The sequence below is a fragment of the Bubalus bubalis genome, chromosome 3, assembly GCF_019923935.1.
Source record: "Bubalus bubalis isolate 160015118507 breed Murrah chromosome 3, NDDB_SH_1, whole genome shotgun sequence".
Lineage (NCBI taxonomy): Eukaryota > Metazoa > Chordata > Mammalia > Artiodactyla > Bovidae > Bubalus > Bubalus bubalis.
In genome coordinates, this window is record NC_059159.1 from 48,501,333 (window position 1) to 48,529,101 (window position 27,769).

Genomic DNA, 27,769 nt, shown 5'->3' on the forward strand with positions numbered 1-27,769 from the left:
GCCTGTGTAATACTTGAGAAGACTCCCTAAATACAGATAAATTCACATTTATACAGTCTCTTAGCTTTCTCAGAAATATCATTTTCCAAGACTCACAGGATTTCTGTTTATTACAGTGTTTACTTTGTATTCAAATTTTAACTCTCCCTTGAGGGCTACGTTTCAAAGCATCCGCAGTATTTGGTCCCTTGTGAAACTTACCACAACAAGTAGAAAAGAAAGAGAATAGGTAGAGATGAGAGTGCTGGATCACTCAGCACCTAGAATTACTCAGAAGGTAAGGGACTGTCTTAGCTCATATTGTATGACATCATTCCTCAGCCAAATTAGAGATGACTGTGTTTAGCTGTGTGTGGAATACTCAGAATCATCTTAACTGCTGAGACTCCACTTGACATTCATACCCATTGGAAATAGAGACATCGTTTGCAATTTATTTGTAAGAGCTCTTCAGAGAGTTTTTAACTTTTATGCATCTTCCTTTGCCTGAAGGAGAATAATTTACATAATCATCAAGGCAGTGGTTATTAATATTATCTATATTGAGCATTCTAGCTTTCCTAGTCTAGACCCATGACCACCCATTTGTATCTCTGTTAAGATGGAGTCAGAACAGTTTTCTAAAAGGACTTTTCGCCTTGGTCCTTTTCAGTCACCTCTGAATAGATAAGATTAGTCTCATAATCAGGCAAGTGTCCTTCGTAGATTCCATTGTGTTCACAAGTTCTGAACCCTGTCTTCATCTCCATTTTCTCTTAAGACCTCTGTATTTGTATTTTAACAGGCAGCATGGGAGAGCTGTATTTTAGGTTTTTGTCAGAGTTCAGACTCGCTCTTATTATTTACCTGAGATAAAGTGTTAGGGAGAATTCCCTGTGTTCTTACAGATGTTGGAATGTACCACTGAATCAAGCCAAATTAGTAGAGAGCTGGGGATCTAACAAGGATTTGACCCTTACTAGAATTGTTTTTACTGAATTACACTGGTATCATCATCCTACAGTAAGGGTTATATATGAGAAACTATCCTGTTTGGGTTTGTTATCAAAGTATTTATTTATTTAATCATATATTTTCTTCTCTTGGAGACCCTGTAAAAAATTCCTAACCAGTCTTGGGTTCTCTTACGCATAAGTATGTACTTAACTGCCCCTCTGAATGGCTTGTCTGACTAGATTTCTTTCCCATATCAGATGTTTGAAACCTCTGTCCATGGGATTCTCTAGGTAAGAATACTGGAGCGGGTTGTCATTTCCTCCTCCAGGGGATCTTCATGACCTAGGGATCAAACCCGTGTCTCTTGTGTCTCCTGCATTGGCAGGTGGATTCTTCTTCATAGTAGACTTAATCCTGTTCTTTATCTATGCTGAGGATTCAGGAAAGTATGTGTGAAATCTTTGTGCTTCTAATTTTAAGTAAAATGGTGGTATAATTAGAAATACTATTGGTTATGAAAAAAAAACCACCCTTGAATCCATGCCTTTAATAAGATCTCTTTTTCACTTTGATGGTTTTAAAGGAAATATAAAGAATACACAGAGAAGTGTCCAAACTTGAGTAATTACCCTTTTTAGTACCTGGAAAGAAGTCTTCACCTTGGTATTTCCATATGTGAGCTAGAAACCACCATCATCAAAATCATCTGTGCTTGTTGAAAATAAAAATTCCTGGACCCCCCTTCTGACATAATGAATCAGAAACCCTGGGCCCCCCTTCTGACATAATGAATCAGAAACTCTGGGTTAACCCTGGAATCTGCACTTTAAATGGCTTTCTTGGTATGTTAAAATGTTGATGCATGTTACAGTTTTAGGAATTACTGTTTTAGGGCTTGCCTGGTAAGAATTGTTTTGAAGCTCTCAAATTTGGGGCAATACATTATTTTCTTGAGATCCGCACGAGGGCCTATCGGAGTAGCAGTACAGTAGATCCCAAACAATTTTCTGAGTCGCCAAACATATAATGACTGTAAAATCATAAAAGGTTCTGTTTTTTTGTCGTTAGCCTTGACTGGGCCTGATTTATCGTGGCTTCCATGTGAATAGTGAGGCAGTGAAGGCCTGCTGATAGTAGGCCTATCAGATCAGCCCTCAGGATAATTGAGTTTGGACAGTGGAGATACTTGTCCACTCTTGACTTCCAGTCATGAAAAACTTGCACTCATTTTCTCATTTCTCATAGGACTAAATTGTAAAGTCAGTGTTAAGATTTATAGCATGTACCCCCTTTAATCCATTGATTCTATCTCTAGAAATTACCCTATTGTAGTGTTTTGAATTTGTGGGGGACTCAAGCTTTTTTCATAGAAGTATGTATTTTGTGAATCTCCACAGGAATTTTTTGTTGTTGTTGTTAAATATGTAGCTGATATATGAGAAAAATAATTTGAAGTAAGAAAATTTTACTTTGATTATATTATTAAGCTGTGTTGTATAGTTTTAATACATTTAACAACTTACTAGACAAATTAAAATTTTCCCAGTTAAGTGATGTGTAGTATTCATTTTCATTGTGTAATAAAAAACATAGTCTACAGATTTTAAATGACGTGCTTTGGGGACTGAGTGTACAGATTAAAACTTTGAATTTAAATATCAATAAAACCTGGGATGGGGATTGCTTTCCTGATGTGATACTCGGAGAAACTTGTATTCTACTCTTAAAAAATCAACTTATGTCTTATAATATTTAAGTTTTGTTTCCAAATGAAAATCTAAGGAGATTTCAGTCAACTATTTATAAACACTTCCTCAGGAGCAAACTTCCTTCTTCAACATGCAGCAAAATAAATGCATCTAATTTGGATATTGTCAGTTTCCTTTTTTTAGTGGCATTTCAAATACTACAGATAGTTTGGTTTAAGTAAAGAATGTATATGTACATTTCTTTTAGAATAATGTAACCTGTGAATATGATAAAGATTATCTTGAGATAAAATTTACCATTTTTATGCTGTATTATCTTGTATCTCAGTTTTCTTTATACTTTTTTGTTCTTAACCAGCAATCCATTTTGGGTGCAAATAAACACTCAACACTCAAATAAACACTCATATGATGAAGAAAATCTATGTAAAGCAATCTGGGTCATTTCTGGTTTTGAGCTGAATGGCAAGTGCCTTAAGTGGCTAAATTATGAACCAATTCATCTGCTTATGTACAGACTCATGGGAAAACCCTGGCCTACTTTAAAGAAATACTTTTCTATGTGTGTTTTAGATACAGAAATTGAAATGGGGCTGATTGTTGCCTTTAATAACATAATACCACTGAAACAATTCATGGGTAGATGAATGCCACCATATAGCCAGACTCTCGGAGGTAGATACCAGGATATTTACTGCCACTTTGTAATGACCACAAAACTGAATAGTATAAAGGAGGGAGAAAGAGGCAGCAATCTAAATGTTCTTCAGTGGGACACTAGTAAATAATGATACAGTGCTGTGTATATAGTGGAGAAATGACAGCTGTGTGTACCACTATGGAAACAGCATGAGGAGGAGTATAGGATGAAACTGGCTTTGTGTGAAATGAATATATGTGTGTGTGTGAGCTCATAGTGCACTATTCATATGGATGGGTACTTGGGGGATGGGAGAATTATGGTAGGGGAGGGCTGGGTGATTGGGGGAGACTTATTTTTATATTATTCATTTCTAAATTGTGCTGTGGCATTGATAATAAATTTTCCTTAGCCACAATCATGTATAAAATTATTTTAACCACCACACAAAGAAACGAGGACGCTAAATCCGTCACCCTTTTTAGAAGCACTTAGTTTTATATGCTCTCTTAAACAGTTTTTTAAAAATTATTTAGATAATAGCACCTCTCATATTTTAATAAATAATTAATGTTCTTTGAGCTCTTTGAAGCCAGGTACCATATGTTGTCTCTGTTGCCAGGGCCTAGCTAGTGTCTCCATGGAAGATACTTAATATTTGAATAAAGAAAGAAGGTATGGGTGAAATATATGTAAGATGTGTTTCATGAATAATTCTGCTAAAATTTATAGCAGTTAAAAACATTTTTATGTCCCAAGGCCATTTGAAGCAATTGATTTTTCTTGGGTTAAACTTTATTTTCTTCTTCCCAACTTCCTTTCTGAATTTAAGTCTTAGAACTAACCTCAATTTATATTTAAATTCTTTGAAACGTTAGAGATTTCAGAATTATGAGTATATTAACAACATATTGAGTCTAAATAATCTTCTAACAGCCAACCCTGCATAAATTGCTACAGCATTACCTTGATAATAAATCAGCAGTTTGAGTTTCTATATGGAAAAGAATTACATTTAAACCTTCTTGCGTTTGCCTTTTCATTAGGATTCTGATAATCCTGACCTTCGAGACCGGGGCTATATTTATTGGCGCCTTCTCTCAACTGATCCTGTCACAGCTAAAGAAGTAGTCTTGTCTGAAAAGCCACTGATTTCTGAGGAGACAGATCTTATTGAACCAACTCTACTGGATGAGCTAATCTGCCACATTGGTTCTTTGGCCTCAGTGTACCATAAGCCGCCCAATGCTTTTGTGGAAGGAAGTCATGGAATCCATCGCAAACACTTGCCAATACATCATGGGAGGTAAGCAGGTAAACTTGGTTTGATTGAGAAGTGATTCTTTGTATAGATGAAGTTGGTCTTCCTTAAGCTTTGCTATGCTTTTGGTAAACCTGTTCTGCTGCCTTGGGGGCTTCGTCTGAATTCTAGTGACTACACACATGTAATGAATAAAAGACCTTTTTGAGTTCTAATCTCAGGGTTGGTAAGATTATGCCTTTAGAAAATTGTGGTAAAAACTTTATGAATGGATAAAGTTTGAAAGATGCTTAAGACCCTAAAAGATGAGGCTAGAAATTTTCCCATAGTTGAAAACTTGGTAAAAAAAAAACATATACAGGCATACCATAGAGATTGTGGGCTTTGGATCCAGAATACTGCAATAAAGCGAATCACAAATTTTTTTGTTGCTATTTCTGAGTGCATACAAAAGTTACATCTGGTCTATAGTGTAGTCTATTAAATGTGCAGTAGTATTACATCTAAAAAAAAGTCTTTTGTTGTTCAGTTGCTAAGTCATGGCTGACTCTTTGCGACCCTGTGGACTGCAGCACGCTGGGTTTTCCTGTCCTTCACTGTCTCCTGGAGTTTGCTCAAACTCATGTCCGTTGAGTCAGTGGTGCCATCCAGCCATCTCATCCTCTGTCACCCCCTTCTCTTCCTGCCCTCAGTCTTCCCCACCATCAGGGTCTTTTCCAGTGAGTTGACTTTTTGTGTCAGGTGGCCAAAGTACTAGAGCTTCAGCTTCAGCAACAGTCCTTCCAGTGAATATTCAGGGTTGATTTCCTTTAGGATTGACTGTTTGATCTTCTTGCACTCCAAGGGACTCTCAAGAGTCTTCACTAGCACCATAGTTCGAAAGCATCAATTCTTCAGCGATCAGCCTGCTTTATGGTCCAACTCGGTCATCCGCACATGACTACTGGAAAAGCCATAGTTTTGATTATATGGACCTTTGTTGTCAAAGTGATGTCTCTACTTCTTAATATGCTGTTTAGGTTTGTCAATGCTTTCCTTCCAGGGAGCAAGCATCTTTTAATTTCATGGCTGCAGTCATGTGGATCACAGTCCACAGTGATATTGGAGCCCAAGAAGATAAAATCTGCCACTGTTTCCATTTAATCCCCATCTATTTGCTATGAAGTGATGGAACCAGATGCCATGATCTTAGTTTTTTGAATGTGGAGTTTTAAGCCAGCTCTTTCACCTTCATCAAGCAAGAGGCTCTTTAGTTCCTTTTTACTTTCTGCCATTAGAGTGGTATCATCTGCATATCTGAGGTTTTTGATATTTCTCCTGGCAATCTTGATTCCAGCTTGTGCTTCATCCATCCCGGCATTTCACATGATGTACTCGGCATATAAGTGAAATAAGCAGGTTGACAATAAACAGCCTTGACGTACTCCTTTCCCAATCTGGAACCAGTTTGTTGTTCCATGTCCAGTTCTAACTGTTGCTTCTTGACCCACATATAGGTTTCTCAGGAGGCCGGTAAGGTGGTTTGGTATTCTCATCTCTCTTAAGACTCTTCCACAGTTTAATGTGTTCCACATAGTCAAAGACTTACGTGTAGTCAGTGAAGCAGAAGTAGATATTTTTCTAGAATTCCCTTGCTTTCTGTATGATCCAGTGATATTGGCAATTTGATCTCTGGTTCCTCTCCCTTTTCTAAATCTAGCTTGTACAGCTGGAAGTTCTTGCTTCACTGAGGCTAAAGCTAACTTGAAGGATTTTGAGCATAACCTTACTAGCATGCTAAATGAGTGCAATTGTGCCATAGTTTGAACATTCTTTGGCACTGCCCTTCTTTGAGATTGGAATGAAAACTAACCTTTTCCAGTCTGTGGCCACAGATGAGTTTTCCAAATTTGCTGACATATTGAGTGCAGTTCTTTAATAGCATCATCTTTTTGGATTTTAAATAGCTCACCTGGGTTACCACTGATACATTACAAAACTTTACAGTTTATACCATGTTTTCATTTGGAGCTTCCCCGGTAGCTCAGCTGGTAAAGAAACCGCCGGCAATGCAAGAAACCCTGGTTCGATTCCTGGGTCAGTAAGATCTCCTGGAGAAGGGATAGGCTACCCACTCCAGTATTCTTGGGTTTTCCTGGTGGCTCAGCTAGTAAAGAATCCACCTGCAATGTAGGAGACCTGGGTTCGATCCTTGGGTTGGGAAGATCCCCTGGAGAAGGGAAAGACTACCCACTCCAATATTCTGGCCTGGAGAAATACATGGACTGTATAGTCCCTGGGTGGCAAAGAGCTGGACAGGACTAAGTGACTTTCACTCACTGCATTTGATCCTTCCTAAAATAGAGTGCTTTGTTTTGTTATCATTTTATTGGTGAGGAAGCTTTGTCTCAGAGAGGTGGTCACTTGCCCGAGACAATGCATGCAACTAGTTATTAGTGGAGCCAAAACTTGGTCCTGGTCGTCTTATTCTAATCGCCCCATTCTTACAACACCCCCAATGTTACTCTGCTTATTTCACCAGAAGTGTGTGCATGAATTTCTTCCCAGGTTTACTTCTGTAACTCTTGACTGCCAATTCCTTGGCTTTAGCTATCTATTGAACTTCCCTATTTGTTTTTCTTCTTTGAAACTGTTAACAGAATTGAAAGCAACATATAATTTTCCCTGTTATCCCTCCAGATTCCTCTTATAAGGAGCATCACTAGTCTTTTGCTTCTTTGTTTTTGTTTGTTTTTTCCTCTGAGTTTGATTCTTCATTCTTCTTTGTTCAAGCATTGTCAAAACCTAACTAGGAAGAGGGGATATATGTAAATATACAGCTGATGCACTTTGCCTCTACAGCAGAAACTAAAACAACATTGTAAAGCAACTTTACGCCAATAAAAAATAATTAAAAAAAAAAAAAACCTACCTAGGGTTTTTAGAGAAAGCATTTGTTTATTAATGGGATTTTTACAGAATATTTTTTGTTTGTTTTAAAAAATTATTTTATGTCTTAGAAAACACACAAGATAGAATGTTAAAACATAATCAACACTCAGCTTCAACAGTCATCAGTATTTTGCCAATTTTATTTCATTTATCACCCCCACAATTTTTTTTTTTTAGGGAACTGGAGTATTTTAAATTTCAGACCTCATATCACTTCATTCATAACTACTTTAATTGGTATCTCTAAAAAATAAGCAGTTTTTAAAAAAATCATAATTATTATCAAGCCAAAGTTAGGAATAATTCTGAACTTCTTTCAGATTTTTTCAATTGCCATTCTCTATTTTGTTTTATTAAAGTTTATCTAAAATTGGTTTTACTTTTTGCATAAATGTTCGGAATACTTCACAGTGAAGCCATCTGAGCTGGAAATTTTCTTTTGAGATTTTTTTTTTCACTTGGTAAGATTTAGGGGACGTGAAGATGAGGAATATACAATTCTGAAAACAGGTCTAGAACATTACTGTAGCAGGTGTGTGTGTAGTGGACTGAAGTTGGGAGAGTGGACATGAAGATGAGCTAAGAGCAATCAATTTAACTGCTACTGCCACCACACTGTAAAAAGGGACTAGTGAGTTCTAAGAAATGTTAAAAGGACTAGTCCTTTCTTAAAACTCACTATTCCCATTTTAAACAATTACTCTTAGCTCATCTTCATGTCCATTCTCCCAACTTCAGTCCACTATACACACAGCTGCTAGAATAGTATTCCTCTAAATGTTATTTTTAGTTTTGTTCAACAAATAAAAGTGATTCAGCATTGCCTATCATATAAAAATTAACTCTCCAGACCTGTTTTCAGAGTTGTATTTTTCTCTTCTTCATTTCCTCTAAATCTTACAGTGTCTGCTCCTGCCAATATAATTTTTTCACTGCCCTAAAAGTCAAATTGTTTATTTCTATGCCTTTGCACAAACTATCCCTTCATTTTTGGAAGGTCTCTCCCTGGTAGTTCCTTATAACTGTGCTATGCTATTCTTAAAAATCTAGCCCTAAAACCATCCTCAGAAGCTTTTGGGAATCAGCCCCGCCTGCATCTCATCTGTCGTCTGTCATTGTTCAGACAGACACAATACTCATTTCTGCTGTTCCACAGTGAATGTGCTTTCCACTTGTTTTGTCAATACTGGTTTTGGGGTTGGTTTGTTCGAGTGTAAGTTATTTGAAGACAGGAAATATATTTCTCTCTTTATTTTTTTAGATATTTCTCCAGAGTTCTCATTACAGTGTTCCCTTAATAGAGTAGGTGCTCAATTAAAATTGATTGATGAGGTCATTGTATATATAGTATAATATAAAATTGACTGAAGAGGTTATATTGTATAAGAGCATATGACATTGGCTTGTTGCCTTGTTACCAAGTCTCTGCTAAAACGGACTTTTCTCTGTCCCCCTCTTTCTGTTTGTGCCTTGCAGCACTGATGCAGGTGACAGCCCTGTTGGCGCCGCCACTGCCACCAACCTGGAGCAGCCTCAGGTTATTCCCTCCCAGGGTGACCTTCTGGGGGATCTTTTAAACCTTGACCTTGGTCCCCCAGTCAATGTGCCACAGGTATCTTCCATGCAGATGGGAGCAGTGGATCTCTTGGGAGGAGGCCTAGATAGTCTGGTAAGCATCTTTCTTCTTTCTTTTAGTTCTTTTAAATTCTTTTTGTTTTTAAATTTTGGGAGTTATTTTTAATTATTGATATGCTGAAGAACGTTAAATCTTTCACCTTTTTAGAACTAGATGACAAGCAGAGCAATGTTCTTTGATAAAGGACAGGATTATGTGTCTCTAGAGAATTAAATGATACTGTATGGGGAGTGTTTGCATGTCTACAGGATTATTTTGTTGTCCTGCCTTTAAATAGAACTTTTGGTGTTTAACCAACCTAGTTGCCTTTCCAGAGCTTATTATTGCTCCTGCTGCTTAACTCTGGATGGCCGCTGTAATTCCCCTTTTGACCTGAACATAATTTAAATGATCTCATAGTGATCATCCTACTTTGAGGCTTTCAAGCTTTTGCCTTTTTTTATTTCAGTATTTTATTGGCTTATACCTTATCTAATTCTGAAAGATTCTGAGGCAGACATTTGAGCCATTTGTGGTTGGGTTTTTTTTTAATGTATCTTTCTTACAGTTGGAAAGTACTTCTTGATTGGTTCTTTTTTCCTCTTCTCCATCTACATCTCCCACTCCACACTGTCATACTTCCAATTTAATTAGCTTCCAGGATTCTAATACTAAAAGGCTCCAAAGTCCAAAGTGTCTGTGAATATGTGCCAATTACTTACTGTTGCTGTGCAGGATACATGAGAAATATTAAGGATGACCTTCCATCTGGGTAGAGAGGCAGGCCAGAGAAATAAGAGGTCTTATCACATGGCTCCCTGCAAATTAGATACTTAATTGTGGTGGAATTAAGCTGTTTTAGCAGGACACTTGCAAATAAATCTTGTCAGCCTGATGACTATATATATGCCCAACAAACTGATTTATTTCCCAGAATTAGAAATTGAGAGTCAGTGCCTTAGATACAAAAATACTATGTCCTCAGAGATTATATAAACAAAACAACCTTCCTTTCTGCTTCATACACTGACATTTTCTCTTCTACTTTATGAACAGTGTTATTATGTCTCGGATTTATACCAGCCAGTACAGGTGCATTAACTTTTGACTGACAGAGAGTCTAAGGAGATAGGGTTACCATCATATCTCTGTGGATGATACATTTTACTAATGGAAATCACTGCTTCCAGGGTCTATATACTGACCAAGCTCTGGACTGTAGCTAATGGTGACACAGATGAGCATTCCTTTTGTCTTTCTTGGGAATATAAGCATTGCTTTTCATATTCTGATCTCTTTAATGAACAGAGTTGACTGAACGGCTTCCTCATGTGATATTCTGCATTGCTCTATAGCCTCCTTTCTAGACTCAGGAGACTGACAAATGAATATTGAAATATTCATGCAGACTCCCAGAAATCCCTTCTAAACATTGAAACAGCTCTTTGTATTCTGTTGACGTATGAACTGCAAGTGAAATGTTAAATTATCCTCACGTTTATGCCTTAACAACCCTGCTTATTTCTCTAGTTTACAACATGGTGGACTCACTGAACCTAAGAAGACAAAGAAATTAAATTTGAAGTATAGAGGGGAGAAAGAGGCTCTGTATTTCGATGATCCCTGGCCCAGGATTCTGTCCTCTTGTTTCTTGACCCACTTTAGCATGGAAGGAAAGAGAATATTATTTCCGTTTGGCTTGGTATCCTAACTCTTTTTATCTTCGCTCTTGCTGGTCCTTAACACCAGTGAGTTTTTTCTTTATATTTTATGCAGCCAATCCAGTCATCTGTTAGAATTCTGGAAAGTTTATATCAGGAAGAAAATTGATTCGAACTTTCTTAGATTGTAGTAGACGAAGTCACATGTGGGCTTTTTCTTGTTTGTTTTGCAAAGGATATTCTCTTTGGGGCAGAGAATAAACTTTTTATAATTGGATGTCTAAATATTATATAGGGGTTGCTGTGTAAGCCCAGTAATGTTCCTGTAACTCTAAATTTTAGCTTATTCTGACTTTGAGATTTAAAATGGCATTCTTGGTGTTATAGCCCCAGAAAGTGTTTACATGCAGGTTTCTTCAGCTGATTCTGCGATACAAATATATCCCAGAAATCAGAATGAGGAGGAAAAGCCCTTCTTTTTGCTTTGGATCTGTCTGCAGTTAAATATATATTCACTCAAAGAACCAAGATTCCTTTTAAGAGAACATCGCAAGGAAGAGACCTAAATCTGGTTGTGTGAAAGACGAATTTCTGTGGCAGCAGTAGTCTGTGCCATTTTTAAAAAGCTTTTATTGTTCTTGTGTAAATTATCTAAAGACAAAAATAGTTCTCAGGGTTTTTATTTAATCTATATAGATAGTGCTGTTTCTTGAATGAATCCTTACCTTTTTAACAGTGCTCCTCAAATTAATGTGTACATACATCAAATGGAGATCTTGAACAAGACAATTGTTGTTGGTCTGGGGTATGACCTAGGAGTCTCCTTTTCTCCATGTCTGCGGACAACATTTTGCATCGTAAAGACATGGAATATCTGTAATCACTATGAACCACTTCACTTTGGTGTTGGAATAGCTATTGATAAACCTTCGTGACTTTTTCTCCTGACTTCAGCAGTAAACACATTCCTGGAAAGATGGCTTCTACTCTGCCTCACATTGAGGGAGGGCATGAAACTCTTGAAACTATTTTGTTACAAGTCTGTCTTTTATTCTCTAGGAAGAAGAATGTTGCTGGGTATGGTAGAATTTGACCCAGGTCCCCATTTAAAATGTAGCCTGGATCAGAGTTATTAATACGTGGTTGTCTGGCAAGCAGCACTCAGGTTACGTCGTCAGTGTTCATCTCAGAAAGGCTCTCCGCCAAGTTTCTGCTTGCTTTTATCATTGGTTTCTAACAGAACCTTACCCATAGAGGTCAGTGGTGTGCTGCTAATGAAGCATGGCAGCTACTTACCTTTTATTCCAAGCTTTGTGTTCTCAACTCTAGCTGCATAATTGGTATTTACAAAATACATATACTGGCAGTGTTGTTTGTACCTAGCTCTAGAACAATTAAACAGAATTTCTGAGAGATAGGACCCTATTGTTCAGTCGCTCAGTCATGTCTCTTTGCCACCCCATGGACTGTAGCACGCCAGGCTTCCCTGTCCTTGAGTATCTCCCAGAACTTGCTCAAACTCATGTCCATTGAGTCAGTGATACCATCCAACCATCTCATCCTCTGTTGTCCACTTCTCTTCAATGATGTTATTTTTTTTTAATATCCAGGTTATTTTAATTTTGCAGCCAAGACTGAGAATATTGAGCCAAGTGAAGTTCCAGATGAAGTTAGGTAGAGAGTTCAAAAATTGGTCTTTAAGCCAAGACAGTGATTTCCACAGAATTATATTCTGGTGAGTCTTGGCACCTCCTACAGAACAGTCCTCTCTGAATTTACCTTTGTTCTGTCCCTCCCCACCTCACCCCTTACCCCCAACTCTAGGACATTTTCTTACTGTGATTTGCTGTTAGGTGATCCAGCCTATCAGAAATTGGCCAAAGGTTGAATTTGACCAATTTAGATTTAGTTGCTCATTCCCAGGGTTCTTTTACCCTTGCTCAGGATTCTTTTACCCTCGCTCATGGTCCATAATTGGAGACTGAAAATTGTCTTGTATTTTAGATTATCTATCCATTTTCTGTTCCTCTGTCTTAAAATTTGAAATTCACTAGAGAACAGTAGTATTCTTCCATTTTTATATCTTGGTGAACCTCCCATTAGATTTTATTTCCCCTCTTTCATCATCACACTTAGAGAATTTTGAGATTTAGTGAATTGTGACTTTTCTAGAGCTGTCATTCAGGAAATACTTGTCAATCCATTCATTCATTATTATTTATTACAACTTACCTGAAGGCTCTAGCCTTTGTCCATCAATAATAGTGACTCATATAACAGCTGCTATTCTTAAACCAGAGTGAGGTAGGTATGTAGCTGTGACATTAAGAAAAAAAAAAAAAAACACACACGTGCACATCATTCCGCCCAAGTGATTCTTAACATGGTGTTTTTTATTTGTTATTTGGTTTGTTTTATTGGGTGTTTTTTTGTTTGGTTTGTTTTTTTATTTATTTTTTTAGAGGTAGTTCTTTGAAAACCATTGCGTTTCCCTGGTAGCTCAGCTGGTAAAGAATCCACCTGCAATGCAGGAGACCTGGGCTCAATCCCTGGGTTGGGAAGATCCCCTGGAGAAGGGAAAGGCTACCCACTCCAGTATTCTGGTCTGGAGAATTCCATGAACTGTATAGTCCATGGGGTTGCATAGAATCGGACACAACTGAGCAACTTTCACTTCACTTTGCCTTTGAAAATCATTGATGTGTACAGAGCTTCAGATTTTTAAAAATGTTTCTGTATCACTGGACTTAAATGAATATGGATTTCTGATATACTCTTCACTTTCCTCCTTAGTTTTTCCTTGTCCTTTAGCATATTCTCTTTTGCTTAAAACATAGTTTCCTTCTGTTAGTATAAACTTCACTGTCTGCTTGATGTGGAATGAATTTCAGTTAATGAAACTTACGAGATTGATCTGTGTGTAGAGCAAGTGCAGTATACTGTTTCAGTGTTATTGGGGTTTTTGCTTCTTTGTTTTAGAAGCTGTATGGGTGTCTTTTGATGCCCCAGCTACCAAATCTAAGAAACTGTTCATCCTGGGTAGTGTGGCTTTCCTGACAGTGCAGACCCTTCTGGTTTGGTGTATATGGGAGGTGACCCGGCACCCATGTGTGTAAACCTTGCATACACGTTATACAGATACAACATGTGCTGGTGAGTGTGATATCTCTAAGGAGCACTGAAGTGATCATTGAATCTTGATTATTTGTTTCCATTATTTTCAGACTGTCAGCAAAGACCTTGGCTAAATTATGGCCTTCTTTTCATCCAAGGTGCTGTGTGTTACTCTGTTTAGAAAAATGGTGCTATTGTATATCAAGAATGGAGAAGAAACATCATCCAGAATGCCCTTTCTCTATGCTGAACAGGGGGTTTCCTGCCAGAGAAATGTGCTCGCAGTGTGCCCAGCTAGAGCAGAGTAGGAGAGAGGAGAAACTGCCTTTTCCAGACCCCAGTGTATGTTTTTCAGAACATCCTACCTGTTTCTTACAGATTTTTACCTTTCAGATATTTTAACTGATGAACGATTATAGTAATGATTTTGAGGTTTCTTTAGCCCATGGGAAATCCATGCTACATCTCCATCTCTCTTCCTCTGGAAAAGATTTACTGTGATTTAAGAACTTAAGTTTTAGAGTTGGAAGTGTTGTGGAGAAAGCTTTGTAAATCGTAGCCCAGTTTTGCCTGGTAAATTCTTAAGTGGCTTTTTGTAACCACTGTCTCTTTTATCAGTGCATAGGTTTCGTGAAGGCTGGTCTCAGGCAGTTTGGGGAATAATTACCAAATACCGAGTGCCAATCTCTGTGCTAGAACTTTTCTAATTTCTAATCCTCAAAATATAAGTCTGAAGGGTAATTGGTATTGGGTCTTATTTGACAGATAACTGAAGGACGCATAGCTAGCAAGTCTCAGTCAGGATTTTGAACCCAGGACTTTTTAAAAACTAAAGTTTATACACACCTTCAGTGTCCTGTGGTTCCTGCAGTTTGTTACTGTCATCTTCCATAATAGAGTCCAGTCTCAGTTAACTTTGATCCTTCTCAAACTGGAGTACACAATCTCTGGAGTACACAGCAGAGCATAGGGTGCATCTAAAGCTGCAGGATAAACCTGGTTCCTCATCTTGTAGTGTTAAGTTTTACTCTATGGCAGGCAACATAAACACACCGTATTAAGGCTTAGAATGTAAAATTTATGAATGTTTGAAGATAAAACACAAGACTTGCTTGCCCTAGGCCTTTCCATGATATACTTCCTGCTGCTGCTGCTGCTGCTAAGTCGCTTCAGTCACGTCCAACTCTGTGCGACCCCATAGACGGCAGCCCACCAGGCTCCCCTGTCCCTGGGATTCTCCAAGCAAGAACACTGGAGTGGGTTGCCATTTCCTTCTCCAATGTGTGAAAGTGAAGTCGCTCAGTCGTGTCCGACTCCTAGCAACCCCATGGACCGTAGCCCACCAGGCTCCTCCATCCATGGGATTTGGTGCCCTTTATGTGAATTTGAGCTAGCTTACCACTAGGAGGCACTTAAAAGTTTGAGAAAGACAATAAAAATATTCATTAATGAGAAGAGGGATTGGATAAGTTTATACATCTGTCTTCCAGCAAAAGGACTAAGATTGCTTAATCTTACCCTCTTTCAAGTAGAGCCACAAAATCCTGTGTTCCCAGCTATTTGGTGGTGAGCTGTGATATAAAGCAAGTGCTTTCAAGGCGATAGAATGATGCATGGGGCATTCTTGTGATGAAAACTGACAGTCAAAACCACTCAGACAATACATTCAGATTCTAGAAAAAGCTTTGGCTTTGGTTGGGAATAGAGGGGATGCGGTCATTTTTTCCCCTTAATTGGTTCTATTCATATGTTTTGGCAGTGTTGATGGAGATAACGGTGCTCTCGGCAGTTAGTGAAACAATTTTGTCAGCCTTCTATCCATTTTGTGATAATTTTCACCAGTGAAGTGATTCATTTCAAAATTATCTCCCCAAGAAATAATAGCGCTGCTTATATGGTTAGTGAAACATTCAGTCACTCAATAAATATTTGAGTGCTTATTCTATGTCAGGCTCTGTTCCATGTATTGGGAATATAGTTGTGAACAAGTACATAGATAATTACTGCAAAGGAAGATGAGACCAGATACAGAGCTGCTCCTGTGGACTTTTACTACATTGAACATTGAGTCATATCTGACCTAAGAGACCAGTAATGGCCATTCTAGGAACCTCTCATCACATTCTGTCCCCTGTCCCATCTCAGAAAATAATCTATTACATCACCGTCTTTTTCTGTTGATGTAAGACTTTTTTTTTTCCTTCAAGCTAAGGAGTCTTCTGATGATTTTGTATAATCTCAACTCCTTTATGCTATTCCACATCAAGTCTGTTCTGTTATCATGAGTTTGTCTAATAGCTTTGGCACAGTTACAGATTCTTTTCACTGGTTCAATTAGTTATATTTTATGGTGGTTTTCTAAATAGCTTTGTGAAAAATCAAATTAAAATTTGCAGCCTAGCAGCTGAAAACCATACTTTACCTCAGAGATAGTGTGTGCCTACTAAAATCTAAAACTGATAGGAAAAACACAGATTGATATTTTTGATGCCAGTAAGATTTTGGTATAAGTTTTGTTTGTGATGGGAATCATTGTGTACTATTTTCACATCATTCTATTTTGATTCCTGCCTAGTAGAGCTATTGGTAAACTGTATGCCCTGAAACATTTCTTAGACTCTCTTCAATTAAATCAGTTCTGGAAAGTATCACATAAGAGGTAATAATTCCAGAAAGGAGCAAAGAAATGTGTGAGCTTAAGATCTCTACCTCTAAGTAAGAGAATGTCTTCAGATTCTCAGACAGCTCCATAGTTTCAGAAGCAGACAGGTATACATTAGACTGGTCAGATGGACCTTGTCAAGGGGACTAACCCAGATCAGTCTTTGTGAACATTTATGGGGTTTTGTGTTTTGTTTTATTTTCAGTCTACTTGGTGGCCATGTCAAGATTGGTCCTTTTCTTAGAGTCTGACAGACTTGCCTTACAGAACCTCAGTCTTGAATTCTTTTTTTCTACTTCTGATATTAAAGCATGTTACCATTGGATGAAGGAATTTCCTTTTGGTATGCAAACTCAGCTCTCAAACTTTTGACTCAACCAGGTTCTGCAGCAAAACTCATGTATCCATGCTGAAATCTCTTTAGCCCATAAATTAAAATAAGTCACCATGAAATCACTGCTTTGCATTCAGTTACTGAATGAACAGTGAAGCAATACATTATTATGTAGTTCAACACGAACTGAGCTGTTTGAGCACTAATTCAGACATGCTGAAGCACCCCGCTCTTTGGCAGTAGCCTGTGTTAGTGTTACTGTTAATGTGCCATTTAATGTGATTTAGATTAGAGGCTGGGGAAGCTTTACCACTAGCAGAAATTTTAGACGTGGGTATCAACTACAGACCTTTAGGAAAATTCTGTTTAATTTGCAGCATTTAAAATATTCTTTTCTTGAAATTGTCACCCCTCCTTTCTTCATCTTCCTGTGTACTGATTTAGTTGGTCTATAAAAAAGTGTTAGTTGCTCAGTCATGTTTGATTCTTTGTGACCCTGTGGACTGTAGCTTGCCAGGCTCCTCTGTCCATGGAATCCTCCAGGCAAGAACACTGGAGTGGGTGGCCATTCCCTTCTCCTGGGGATCTTCCCGAACCAGGGATCAAACCTGGGCCTCCTTCACTGCAGGCAAATTCTTTACTGCCTGAACCACCAGGGAAGCAAGTTGACATTACTTCCTTCATGGAGAAAATAGCAGCCTCATTAAGGCAATCCTGGGAATAATGGGAAATAGCTCCAAAAGACCACTTCAAACATAATACAGCATTTGAGATTAAAGTCATACCTTACTTTACACTCACCTCCCCTAGCTCACTGGATAACAGATATCATTGAATTTTTACAAGTGCAGTTTGATTGATTTTGTACCTGACCTGATTAGAAAGTATTACCAAACAAATGAATGTTGTCTGACTCAGGGTAATACCAGCAACTGAACTGAAACATTAGCGGCTGGTTCAGGCTAACATGACAACAACATTGCTTTGTTTAGTTTGGCTTTCTAGCCTCCCTGCCCACCCCCCAATTAATATCTGCCTCAACCTGCTTGTCACTGTAGACGGGAGAGGCCCTCTCGCTGGGGATGGGCGCCTGCCCTGCTGACGGCCCCTCTTACTCTTGTCTGTCACTGTGCTGTTGCCTGTGTCATATTTTCAGAGGAAGATGATAGCCTCTCAGAAACTTCAGTCCAAAGGAAGGCTGCCAAATAAAGTCTGAATAAGCTATAGTTTTGCTAGTTAGAAAGCATACTGAAATTGTCCTTTACTTGTGCTCTCTGGACATAGCCCAATTAGGTGAACCTTTTTATTTCTGGCTATGTGTCTCTAATACCACTTGCATTCTCTGTCTCTAAGATCAGAGATCTTGAGTCTGGGTTGCAGCTCAGGTGTATCTGATCAGCTGAACATAAATGGAGGAGTGTCAGAATTGCTTTTCAGTTTCTCTTATATGGTTTTGATTAAAATTGACAAGCAGCATGGGGGGGCGGGGGAGAGTACATTTAGATCCTGTCCAGCTAAGATAATACTCATATAATGCTCAAATATAATAAGAATGAAATCTAAGAAAATAAAGGCTATAAATAAATATATATAATATATATGTATATTTCTATATAATATAAATAAGGGCTTTTTTCCCTTTGGAAATAACACCACTAGTGAATGCCTTTTCTCACTACCTTTTATTGAATTTAGCATCTTTGATAATATTGCTGTTTTCTCTTCCAGTGTGTTTTTTTTTTTCTTGCCATCAAGTCCCAACTAGGTCCATAAAGAATTCCATCTCTTTCAAACTTGAATTGTGAGATAACCCAGAAGGGAGGATAATGGCTGTGGGGAGAATGTGTAAGCCCATCAGAAAGTCATAAAACCAGATCAAAACCAGCCCTGGGACAAATAAGACATTCTTGATCATTGCCTTCCTTAGAAAGGGCTTTTCTTTCTGCTCAAGTTCTGGCTTCCTTTTCAATTCAGGAGATAGCTCCAAAGTAATTTCTAAACTGATAACTCTTGTTTGACTCCAGATAATAGTTAATTCTCTAAGGCAGTGGTTTTCAACCTTGTCTGTACATTGGAATCACTAGGGCAAATTTTTAAAATTCTGATGCCCAGGCTACACCTCAGAACAATTAAATCACTATGACTGGAGCTGAGACTCGGGCATCAGTGGTTTTAAAAGTCCCCTTCCCACAATGTACTACAGCCCATGGGATCACAAAGACTCAGACATGACTTAGCAGCTGAACAACAACTCCCCACACTGTACACACAAAGGTGGTTGATTCCACTTTGTCTTTAAGGTTGAAAGCCATAGTTATTAGAACAAAATTGAGATAGTTATTAATACTCTTAGAAAGTTTGACTCTTACTCTAAGAAACCTCCAAGTTTCATAAGGAGAAATTGAAAACTAAAGACCTCCCATAAGCAGCTTGCTTTTGCAAATTTGTTTTCTATGGCTTCTTTCTTTTTTTACACCTATCTACCCTGTGCTCCAATCTACTTAGACTGCTCATTCTTCTTGATCATGCTTTTATTCCTACTTTTTTAACCTTTGTACATTCTGAGAAATAACCTCTCCCATTTTTGCCTTCTGTAATTTCACAAGCATCTTTTCATTATCCTTCAGCCAAAAGGAGGCTCTTCTCTCTAGAACTTTGCTTTTTTTGTGTTAGCATGTTCTGTATGGTTTTGCATTCATGTTTTATTTTTCTGCTAGTTTGCAAAGCCTGGATCGGGTTTGTCTGTATTCCCCCCATCACCTGGCATCTTTACATTCCCCATTGTACCTTTTCTCCAACAAACGTTATGTAAGTGTGTGTTTGAATAAAAGGACTCTCATGCTCTGGATGTGGGCTGTTCTAGGAACAGGGAGAAGGCAGAGGCGTAATGTCCGTTCTGTTTGCTGTCATGTTTCCAGTTACTCAAAGTCTTGTGAAGGTTGTGATGACCTTTTCATCTGTCTCTGCCTGTGATATCTCGCCCAGGTCCAACCGTTACATAGTCTTCAGAAACCAGATTTTGGAAGTGTTGACTCTTGGAGTGCTCTGTAGCTTAGTGCAGAGCAAGCTTATTTGTGCCAGTTAGGCAGCACCTGTCTGGGTGGGTTTTTTTGTTTTTTGTTTTTCCTGCTATGATGGAAACAGAATGTCATAAGTCCCATTATTTTTCAATATATATATTATTTTTGAGATTTGACAACTCAGTTTTATGTATCTGTTCACTGAGAAGATAATAAATCCTCTCTCAAATCCTGAAGATAGTACAGTTGTTTTTTTTTTTAACACATCCATAGCATCGAGCTCTCCAAGTTTCTATCACTAAATGATAATAAAGGAAACTGTTTTGTAAAGCAGACAAGGCATTTGGTGATTCAGAGATGAATTTTAGATACACAGTGAGAACTAGGGAAGCAGCAGTGTGAAATTGTAACACAAAAAAAGTGGCGTTGGCCTTTTCAACAGCACCGTTAGTTTCGTGTATGTGTGTTTTATGTTTCTTCATGCTAGCTGTTTTCAGCTTCAGTTCTTCTAAATACTTTTGTCCTGAAATTCAGGGTGAATTATATCAGAGCCCTGGCGGGGTGTGGGGGGTGGTGGGAGGCAGAGCTAAGACCATGTGGAATTATTTTCCTGTCACCAAGCTACTTACGTTAATCTGATTCTTTAGTAGCTAACATCCTTTTAAATAATCGACTTGAGAGAAATCACAGCATTTCCCCTTAATTGTACTGCTGTGAGAGAGTTGAAAAATGGCAAGCCTTCCCACTTCCTCCCCAGGTAGGCTGTCCTCCTAACCCAGCTGTTTGCTTTCTTAGCAGAGTTCTAAACTGAAAATCCCTCTTGTTCCAGCTGTAATTTTTGAAGCTTGAAATTGCAGTTCACTACTGGTTTGGCCCCCACTTTCTCAGTGAGGCAGCAAGTTTTGTAGTTCAGAGCACATTTTCATTTTTGTTTTCTTTTTTCCCCCTCAAATTTCCTTTTAAAAAATAAGACATATCCAAAACATTACTACCTGGATATAGAGCTTCTTGGAATATGTAAATTCTTTAAATGCTGTTTGGGTTTGTGTCTGTGTACCCCAGTGGAAAGATTGGATCTGAAACATCCCTGAGGTGTCCCAGCTCCATCTTCTTTCCAAGTTTTCTCAAAACTCCCACACATCATCATGTCCCCTACTTAGTTCCCCTAGGATGTATTTCTTTGCAATCTAGAATTTCTTTAGACTTTGGGAGTGAAGTTGAATAGCATGTGTTCCCTGCAAACTTGGTAGAGCAATTTGCACATTCTGTATGGGCATCTAGTACTTAGCTAAATGAACTCTACCTTTCTCTCCTCTCTCTCCTTCTCTCTTTCAGCTTGGCAGTGACCTTGGCGGGGGCATTGGAGGAAGTCCGGCAGTAAGTGCCATCGGTTTTTTTCACCATGGGATGCGCTGCCCCCGTTTGATGCCTTTCCTATGCGCACCTTCTCAGACCAGCCACCGCTGCTCTCTAGCCCTGTACACCAGAACCTCTATGGCAGTGTTAAGAAGAGTAGATAGTAGTGTAGGGTTACTTGGAATCTTTGGAACTATACACCACATGTGCTGTAGGGGTGTCTTTAGGGATTGGCGCTCTGGTGTCTACAGAGTTCTTGGTCTTCCTGATGGTAAAGAGCCAGAGGAAATGAAACCTCCCATCTTGATGAGAGAATACCCTTATTCTCTTCTGTCATCTACAAAGAGCTTGAGAGACAGCTGGACTCCAAGTGAGACTCTCCTCGTAAAAGAATTGGGGAGTATGAGTATCCATCTCCCCCAGGAGAGTTTCCTGGGGATACTATAGGCCTTTTGCACAGAATCATGGAAGCTAAAATTGGAAACAAATAGAAAAAACCTTGGATTACTGTGTTCCTGATCCTGCTGATTACTCTTTTAATAGAACATCTAAAGAGTGTGTATATCTTTTCAATGATGAAAAAATAACCATGATGATTTAAAGGACAAAGAATATATGAGTTAAACTCCTAAGAATATTGTAATTATGGTGTGTTCTTACTGATTTACCAATAACTATTAAAATAGATAGCAACACTTTAAGGACTGTTCTTCCTGATCTCTCTGCTCCCCTTCCCTTTTCTTCCCTGCAGGTGGGACAGTCCTTCATCCCCTCATCAGTGCCTGCAACCTTTGCTCCCTCCCCTACTCCTGCTGTGGTCAGCAGTGGTCTGAATGACCTGTTTGAACTCTCCACGGGGATAGGCATGGCACCTGGTGGATATGTGGCTCCTAAGGCTGTAAGTAACACAACACTTTGTGGACAGGACCTGAATTATTTAATGTTTAACATAGACTTAAAATTGGAAATGTTAAGTGTTTACGTTTTGTTCTGTAGTTTAGAAATATTGTCTTGCTTGTCAGCACTGAAATCAATCTAGTGCTTTAAACTGATACACAGTTCAAAGCAGAGAGGGAAAGACATAACATTTTACTTCGTATTCCTTCTACTTTGCTTTTCCACTGGTATTGCATGTGGATTCTAGAGTGCCATTGCTCAGACCTGGTTTTCATGCGTCTTAGTGTACCTTTTTAGAGTTTTGATTTAGGTTAGTGTTGTTGATATCTTTCTAGTCTCAGCCTCTCTTGATGTCATGCTCAAAAGGAAATTCAGAAGAGGAAGGGGAAACTCCTGTAAATGAAGCTTATTTCAGCACCTTAACTGCCTAACAAAGTGAAATCTTAATTTCATCTTTATTTACTCAAAAACAGCAGTGAGATGAATCCTGTCTGATTTCATTGGGCCTTATGCTGTATTTTAGGTCTGGCTGCCTGCGGTAAAGGCTAAAGGCCTGGAGATTTCAGGAACATTTACTCACCGCCAAGGGCACATCTATATGGAAATGAACTTCACCAACAAAGCTCTGCAGCACATGACAGACTTCGCAATTCAGTTTAACAAGAATAGGTAAGAAATCTGAGTTCCCCAGCTTAATCCTGAGACAGCAGTGTACTTTGTGTGTAACAAGTGAATGTTCCATTTAGCAGTGGGTAAAAGCTCTTGTGTTGGCAGATGCTCAATGTAGACTGAGCGAAGGCTCTTGTATCTCTCTTCAGTGGTCAGCTTTAACTCTGGAGGCTCTAGGGAATTCTGCCAAGAAGGTTGTCCATATGGAATAAGGAAACCAGGACTGACTGACTGCCGTAAAGGATTCTAGAACTAGTATGTCTCTGTTAACACAGTTTACCAAAAAATATACTTTTAGTTGAAATCCATTTATATGGTTAATAATAATTGTTTTGCATCTGAGTGCCAGACATTTCTAGGTACTAAAGCTAGAGTGATGAAACAAACCAATGTGTGTCTCAGATGTGTGCCTAGTGTTTGTAACTTGGGCTTCCCTGGTGGCTCAGCTGGTAAATAATCCTCCTGCAATGCGGGAAACCTGGGTTCGATGCCTGGGATGGGAAGATCCCCTGGAGAAGGGAATGGCTACCCACTCCAGTATTCTGGCCTAGAGAATTCCATGGACTGTATAAACTTTTATTTGACTGTCCAAGTCCAGTGATTTTTCTAGGATATTCCCAGTGTTGACCAGTGTTAGTTTTTCCTGGAATAAGGTGTGCCCTTTCAATGTGTGTCTAGAGCCCACATTTTGGTGAGAAAAATGAATGGACTTTGGCTGCTCTAAAAAATAACGGAAGACAGTCTACCTGTTAACTGAATAATCACATAGAGGCAGACAGTTTGCTTTTAGCAGTGGATGCTCTGCCATAATGGGGAAGAGAGTTACGATAGATGAGAGCTTTTTCAGCTTTCCACCTGCTTGTCTCCTTTCCTTTCATTCTTGTCAGTTGTTATTTTGTCATTTCTGCATTTTATTCTCTCACTTTTATCCTCATCTTTGTTTCTTCTTGAGTTTGTGCTTGCTGCCAGTCCTTTTATTTACATTTCCATGATCATTTCTTGTATGTCTTCTAGTAGGTTCCTCAACAAGGCCTCATCAACAATCTTTGAATTCTTACATGGTCAAAATCATGACTTACATGCTTGAAAATTCTTGACTCAAGATCTTTGTTTTACTTTACAGTTGTTTGTCATTTAATATTCCTGAGGAAAAGTTCATTACCAGCATGGTTTTTCCCTGTATGTATAAGTAATTTGATCATTTTTTTTGACTGTCCAAAGTTTTGAAGTCCAGTAATTTTTCTAGGATACTCCCTGTGTTGATCAATGCTAGTTTTTCCTGGAATAAGGTGTGCCCTTTCAGTGTGTTCCTTGAAGTCCTGTATCTCTGGAAAGTTTTCAGGGTTTATGTGTTTAACCTTTTGTACTGTTCCATTGTTTATATTTTCTTCTTTGGAGAATTATGTATTTATTGACTTTGTCTGTTATATGTACTATTTTTCTCCCTAATATTTTCTTATCTATAAATATTGGAATATGTATCTCATGATCTTTTTTTTAACCCATAACCACAGCACCATTATTAAACTCAAAAATTCTTTAATATTATTAAGTTCTTTAACATCATTAGCAGATTACTGCAGTTCTGTATTGTTGTTGTACAGCTTGTTTTATCTGAACAGGATCCCATTGGTCCCCATATATACTGATTAATTGATATGTGTCTTAAGTCTCTCTTAACCTCCTCTCTCTTCCTTTTAATCTCCTCCTCTTTCTTCCTTGAAATTTATTTGTAGAAGAAATTAGATCTTTTATCAGTAGAGTTCTCCACAGTCTAGATTTTGCTGAGTATATGTACATTGGTCTACAGGCTTAATTAGATTTAGATTTGATCTTCTGATTGGAGTGCTTCATGAGTAATGGTGACATTTTTCTTCATTTCTGTTTTATTTTATTTGCTTTTTCTTACTTTATTCTCTGTTTTTATTCTTATTTTATTCTCTTACTGTTTTTACTATTGTTCTTTGTAGCTCTGTCTCTGCCAGTATAATCATACCTTTTCTATAATGTTTTGTAAATGAAATTACATAGTATGGAGTCTTCTGCATTAGATTTCTTTGACTTAGCATAATGCCTCGAGGTGTTTCACTAGTCTGTTTATTGTTGAGTAGTATCCCTGTGATGCATGTAGTACGATTTGTTTACCCTTTCACCAGTTGGTACAAGTGGGGGTTGTTTCCAGTTTTATCTTTCATGGCTAAAGCACCTATGAATATTCATGTACAAGTCTTTGTGTGGAACTGTGTTTTCCTTTTTTCTGGGTAAATGCCTAGCAGTGGTATTGCTGGGTCATATGGTAAGTGTGGATGTTCCAGCTTCCATTTTCTCACCAGTGCTAGCCGTTCTTGTAGATGTATAGTAGTATCTCTCTACTAACTAACAGTACTGAGCATTTTTTTCATAATCTTGTTGACTAATCTTATATCTTTGGTGAAGTATCTTCTCAGATCATTCCTTTTTCTTTTCTTTTTTTTTTTTTTCCCATTTTAACAGTTTTTAATGAAAGCTGTAGACAAGATGACTTTATTCTTGCATCTTCTCAATTGTTTCTTCCTTATATTTGCCCTTTTCCTTTCCTACTTGGCGAGATTTGGCTTTACGTTCGAGGATCTTTTTGCGGTCTTTGTCCAGTTTTAGTCTGGTGATAACCACCTTGCTGGGGTGAATGCCCACATGGACAGTTGTGCCATTAGCCTTCTCCCGCTGCACTCGTTCAATGTAGATGACGTATTTCTTCCTGTAAACCTGGACTACTTTGCCAATTTGCTGCCCTTTGTAGTGCCCTCGTACAACCTGAACTTCATCATCCTTTCGGATGGGCATGGATCGAACGTTGTACTTCTGTCTTAGCTCTTTAGAAAGAGGAGAAGACATAATTTTCCTGCGAATGTGGGAAGGCGCATTGAAATGCCTTTTTCGATTCTTGCTTCGGTCAGAAGTCACAAAGGGATTGAACTTCATTTTGGCCGCTAGCGCTTCAGCGATGGCCACAGAAGGGAAGAGATCTGCAGGCTCCCTTTTTCTTTTTTAAAAAAATTGTTTGTTCTATTATCAAGTAGTAAAGTTTTTTATATTTTCTGGCTATGAGTACTTTCAGATATGCCTTGGAAATATCTTCTCCCAGTCTGTAGCTTACTTTTACTTTCTTAGTGTTTTTCAAGGAACAGGCTTTTTATTGAAATGCAGTTTATTTTACAATTTTTTCCTTTTTAAGTCTTGCTTTTTGTGTTCTGTTTATCAAATCTTTGCCTGACCTACAGTTATGAGTACAATTAAAAAATTTTTTTCTAATAGAAATGGCAATCAATAAAGCTCTTATGTTTCCCTTTATAATTCATTTTGAGATAATTTTGGTGAGATAATATGGTGTACTGTGCAGTATCCAGTTGTGTCCAACTCTTCACGGCCCCATGGATTGTAGCCCACCAGGCTTCTCTGTCTATGGAATTTTCCAGGCAAGAGTACTGGAGAAGGTTGCCATGCCCTCCTCCAGGGGATCTTCCCAACCCAGAATTCCTCATCTCTTGAATTGGTATGTGGATTCTTTACCATTAGCGCCACCTGGGAAGCCCAGTATGGTGTAAAGTAAGAGTCAAAGTAAAGTCTTTTTCTGTAGTAAATCTTGAAGTCATACAGTGTAAACCCTCCAACTATGTTCTTTTTCAAAAATTGTTTTGGGCAATTCTAGGTCTTTTTTCTGCTTGGATTTTGATGGAAGGTATAGGGAATATTTAGATCAGTTTGGGGAAGAGCTGACAACAAACAGTACTGAGTCTTCTAATCCATCAGCATAGCATCTCTCTCCATTTATGTAGGACATCTTTTAACTTCCCTCTACAGTACTTCATAATTTTTCATGTACAGATCTTACACATCTTTTGTTGTATTTAAGTGTTTCATAGTTTTGATGTTATAGTAAGTAGCATGTTTTAACTTTTGGTTGCTGCTGCTGCTACTAAGTCACTTCAGTTGTGTCCGACTCTGTGTGACCCCAGAGACGGCAGCCCACCAGGCTCCCCCATCCCTGGGATTCTCCAGGCAAGAACACTGGAGTGGGTTGCCATTTCCTTCTCCAGTGCATGAAAGTGAAAAGTGCAAGTGAAGTCACTCAGTCATGTCCAACTCCTAGCGACCCCATGGACTGTAGCCAGGTTCCTCCATCCATGGGATTCTCCAGGCAAGAGTACTGGAGTGGGGTGCCACTGCCTTTGGTTGCTAGTATATAGAAATACAGCTGATTTTTGTATATTGAACTTGTATCTTGCAACTTCAATAAACTTACTTACTAGTTCTGGTAGCCTTTTTTTAAGATTCCCTATGATGTTCCACATAGATGAATCATGAGAGCAAGATCAAAAGGGCAGAATAGTTTTTGACCCATAAATGTTAATACCAGAATGATTTGATGTGTTTACTCAAAATCATTTATTACATTTGGGACTCTAAAGTATAGTTTATCTAGGAAAAGGAAAATGTTTCTCCTGCTGTTCTGAAATTGATGCTGCCTAAAAAACTCTAGTTATGTTATATTATAATCTCATCTTTCTTCCTGAGGCTAATTAGAGCATAAATTCAATGTAAATTTATATCATTAAGTTGTTCATTTGTTATACCTGTGGCCCAGTTTTTCCCTTTCAGTTTGGGGAAGTCATACATTTTTGTTTTTATGTGACTTCAAACTCAGAGTTTTCCTAGCTCTTTACTATTCTTATATTATTACCATGCAAGCTTCTGTGAGACGTCTAACTGTGGTGAATACTCTTTGCCTGCCTTAGGCTAAGAAAGTGGCCAGGTTTGAGACTACAGCATGTCTTTTGTCCTTTGGAGTATTGTTTTGAATGTTTAAGCCGTTCAATTCTGCTTTACTTAGAGTGGCTTTTTCCCAATGATTGTATCCTATGTAAGTAAACAAAGAAAAAAGAAAGTGAGTTACTGTAAATCATCCTCTGGGCTGACTGGGCAGG

General features: G+C 38.3%; 2 protein-coding genes across 5 annotated transcripts in view; one reads left to right on the forward strand and one right to left on the reverse strand.

Moving 5' to 3' along the window:
* AP2B1 (adaptor related protein complex 2 subunit beta 1) overlaps window positions 1–27,769 on the forward strand; it is a 108,815-nt gene that overhangs the window by 44,817 nt on the left and 36,229 nt on the right. For 3 of the 4 annotated variants that reach the window (XM_006056221.3, XM_025281093.2, XM_006056222.4), the window contains exons 13-17: window positions 4,332–4,591; window positions 8,954–9,146; window positions 21,219–21,260; window positions 21,991–22,137; window positions 22,660–22,805. In XM_006056221.3, the coding sequence (XP_006056283.1) occupies window positions 4,332–4,591; window positions 8,954–9,146; window positions 21,219–21,260; window positions 21,991–22,137; window positions 22,660–22,805 (788 nt within the window). The remainder of the gene's footprint in view (window positions 1–4,331; window positions 4,592–8,953; window positions 9,147–21,218; window positions 21,261–21,990; window positions 22,138–22,659; window positions 22,806–27,769) is intronic. The other variant, XM_006056223.3, reaches the window with a different exon arrangement.
* LOC102394779 (60S ribosomal protein L26) lies at window positions 25,288–25,815 on the reverse strand. The gene has a single exon (XM_006056220.4). It carries the CDS (start codon window positions 25,764–25,766, stop codon window positions 25,329–25,331), a length of 438 nt encoding a protein of 145 aa, XP_006056282.3. The 5' UTR covers window positions 25,767–25,815; the 3' UTR covers window positions 25,288–25,328.

Coding starts and splice junctions, on each gene's coding strand:
- LOC102394779 (XM_006056220.4), bottom strand. CDS start 25,766: ATGAAGTTCAATCCCTTTGTGACTTCTGACCGAAGCAAGAATCGAAAA.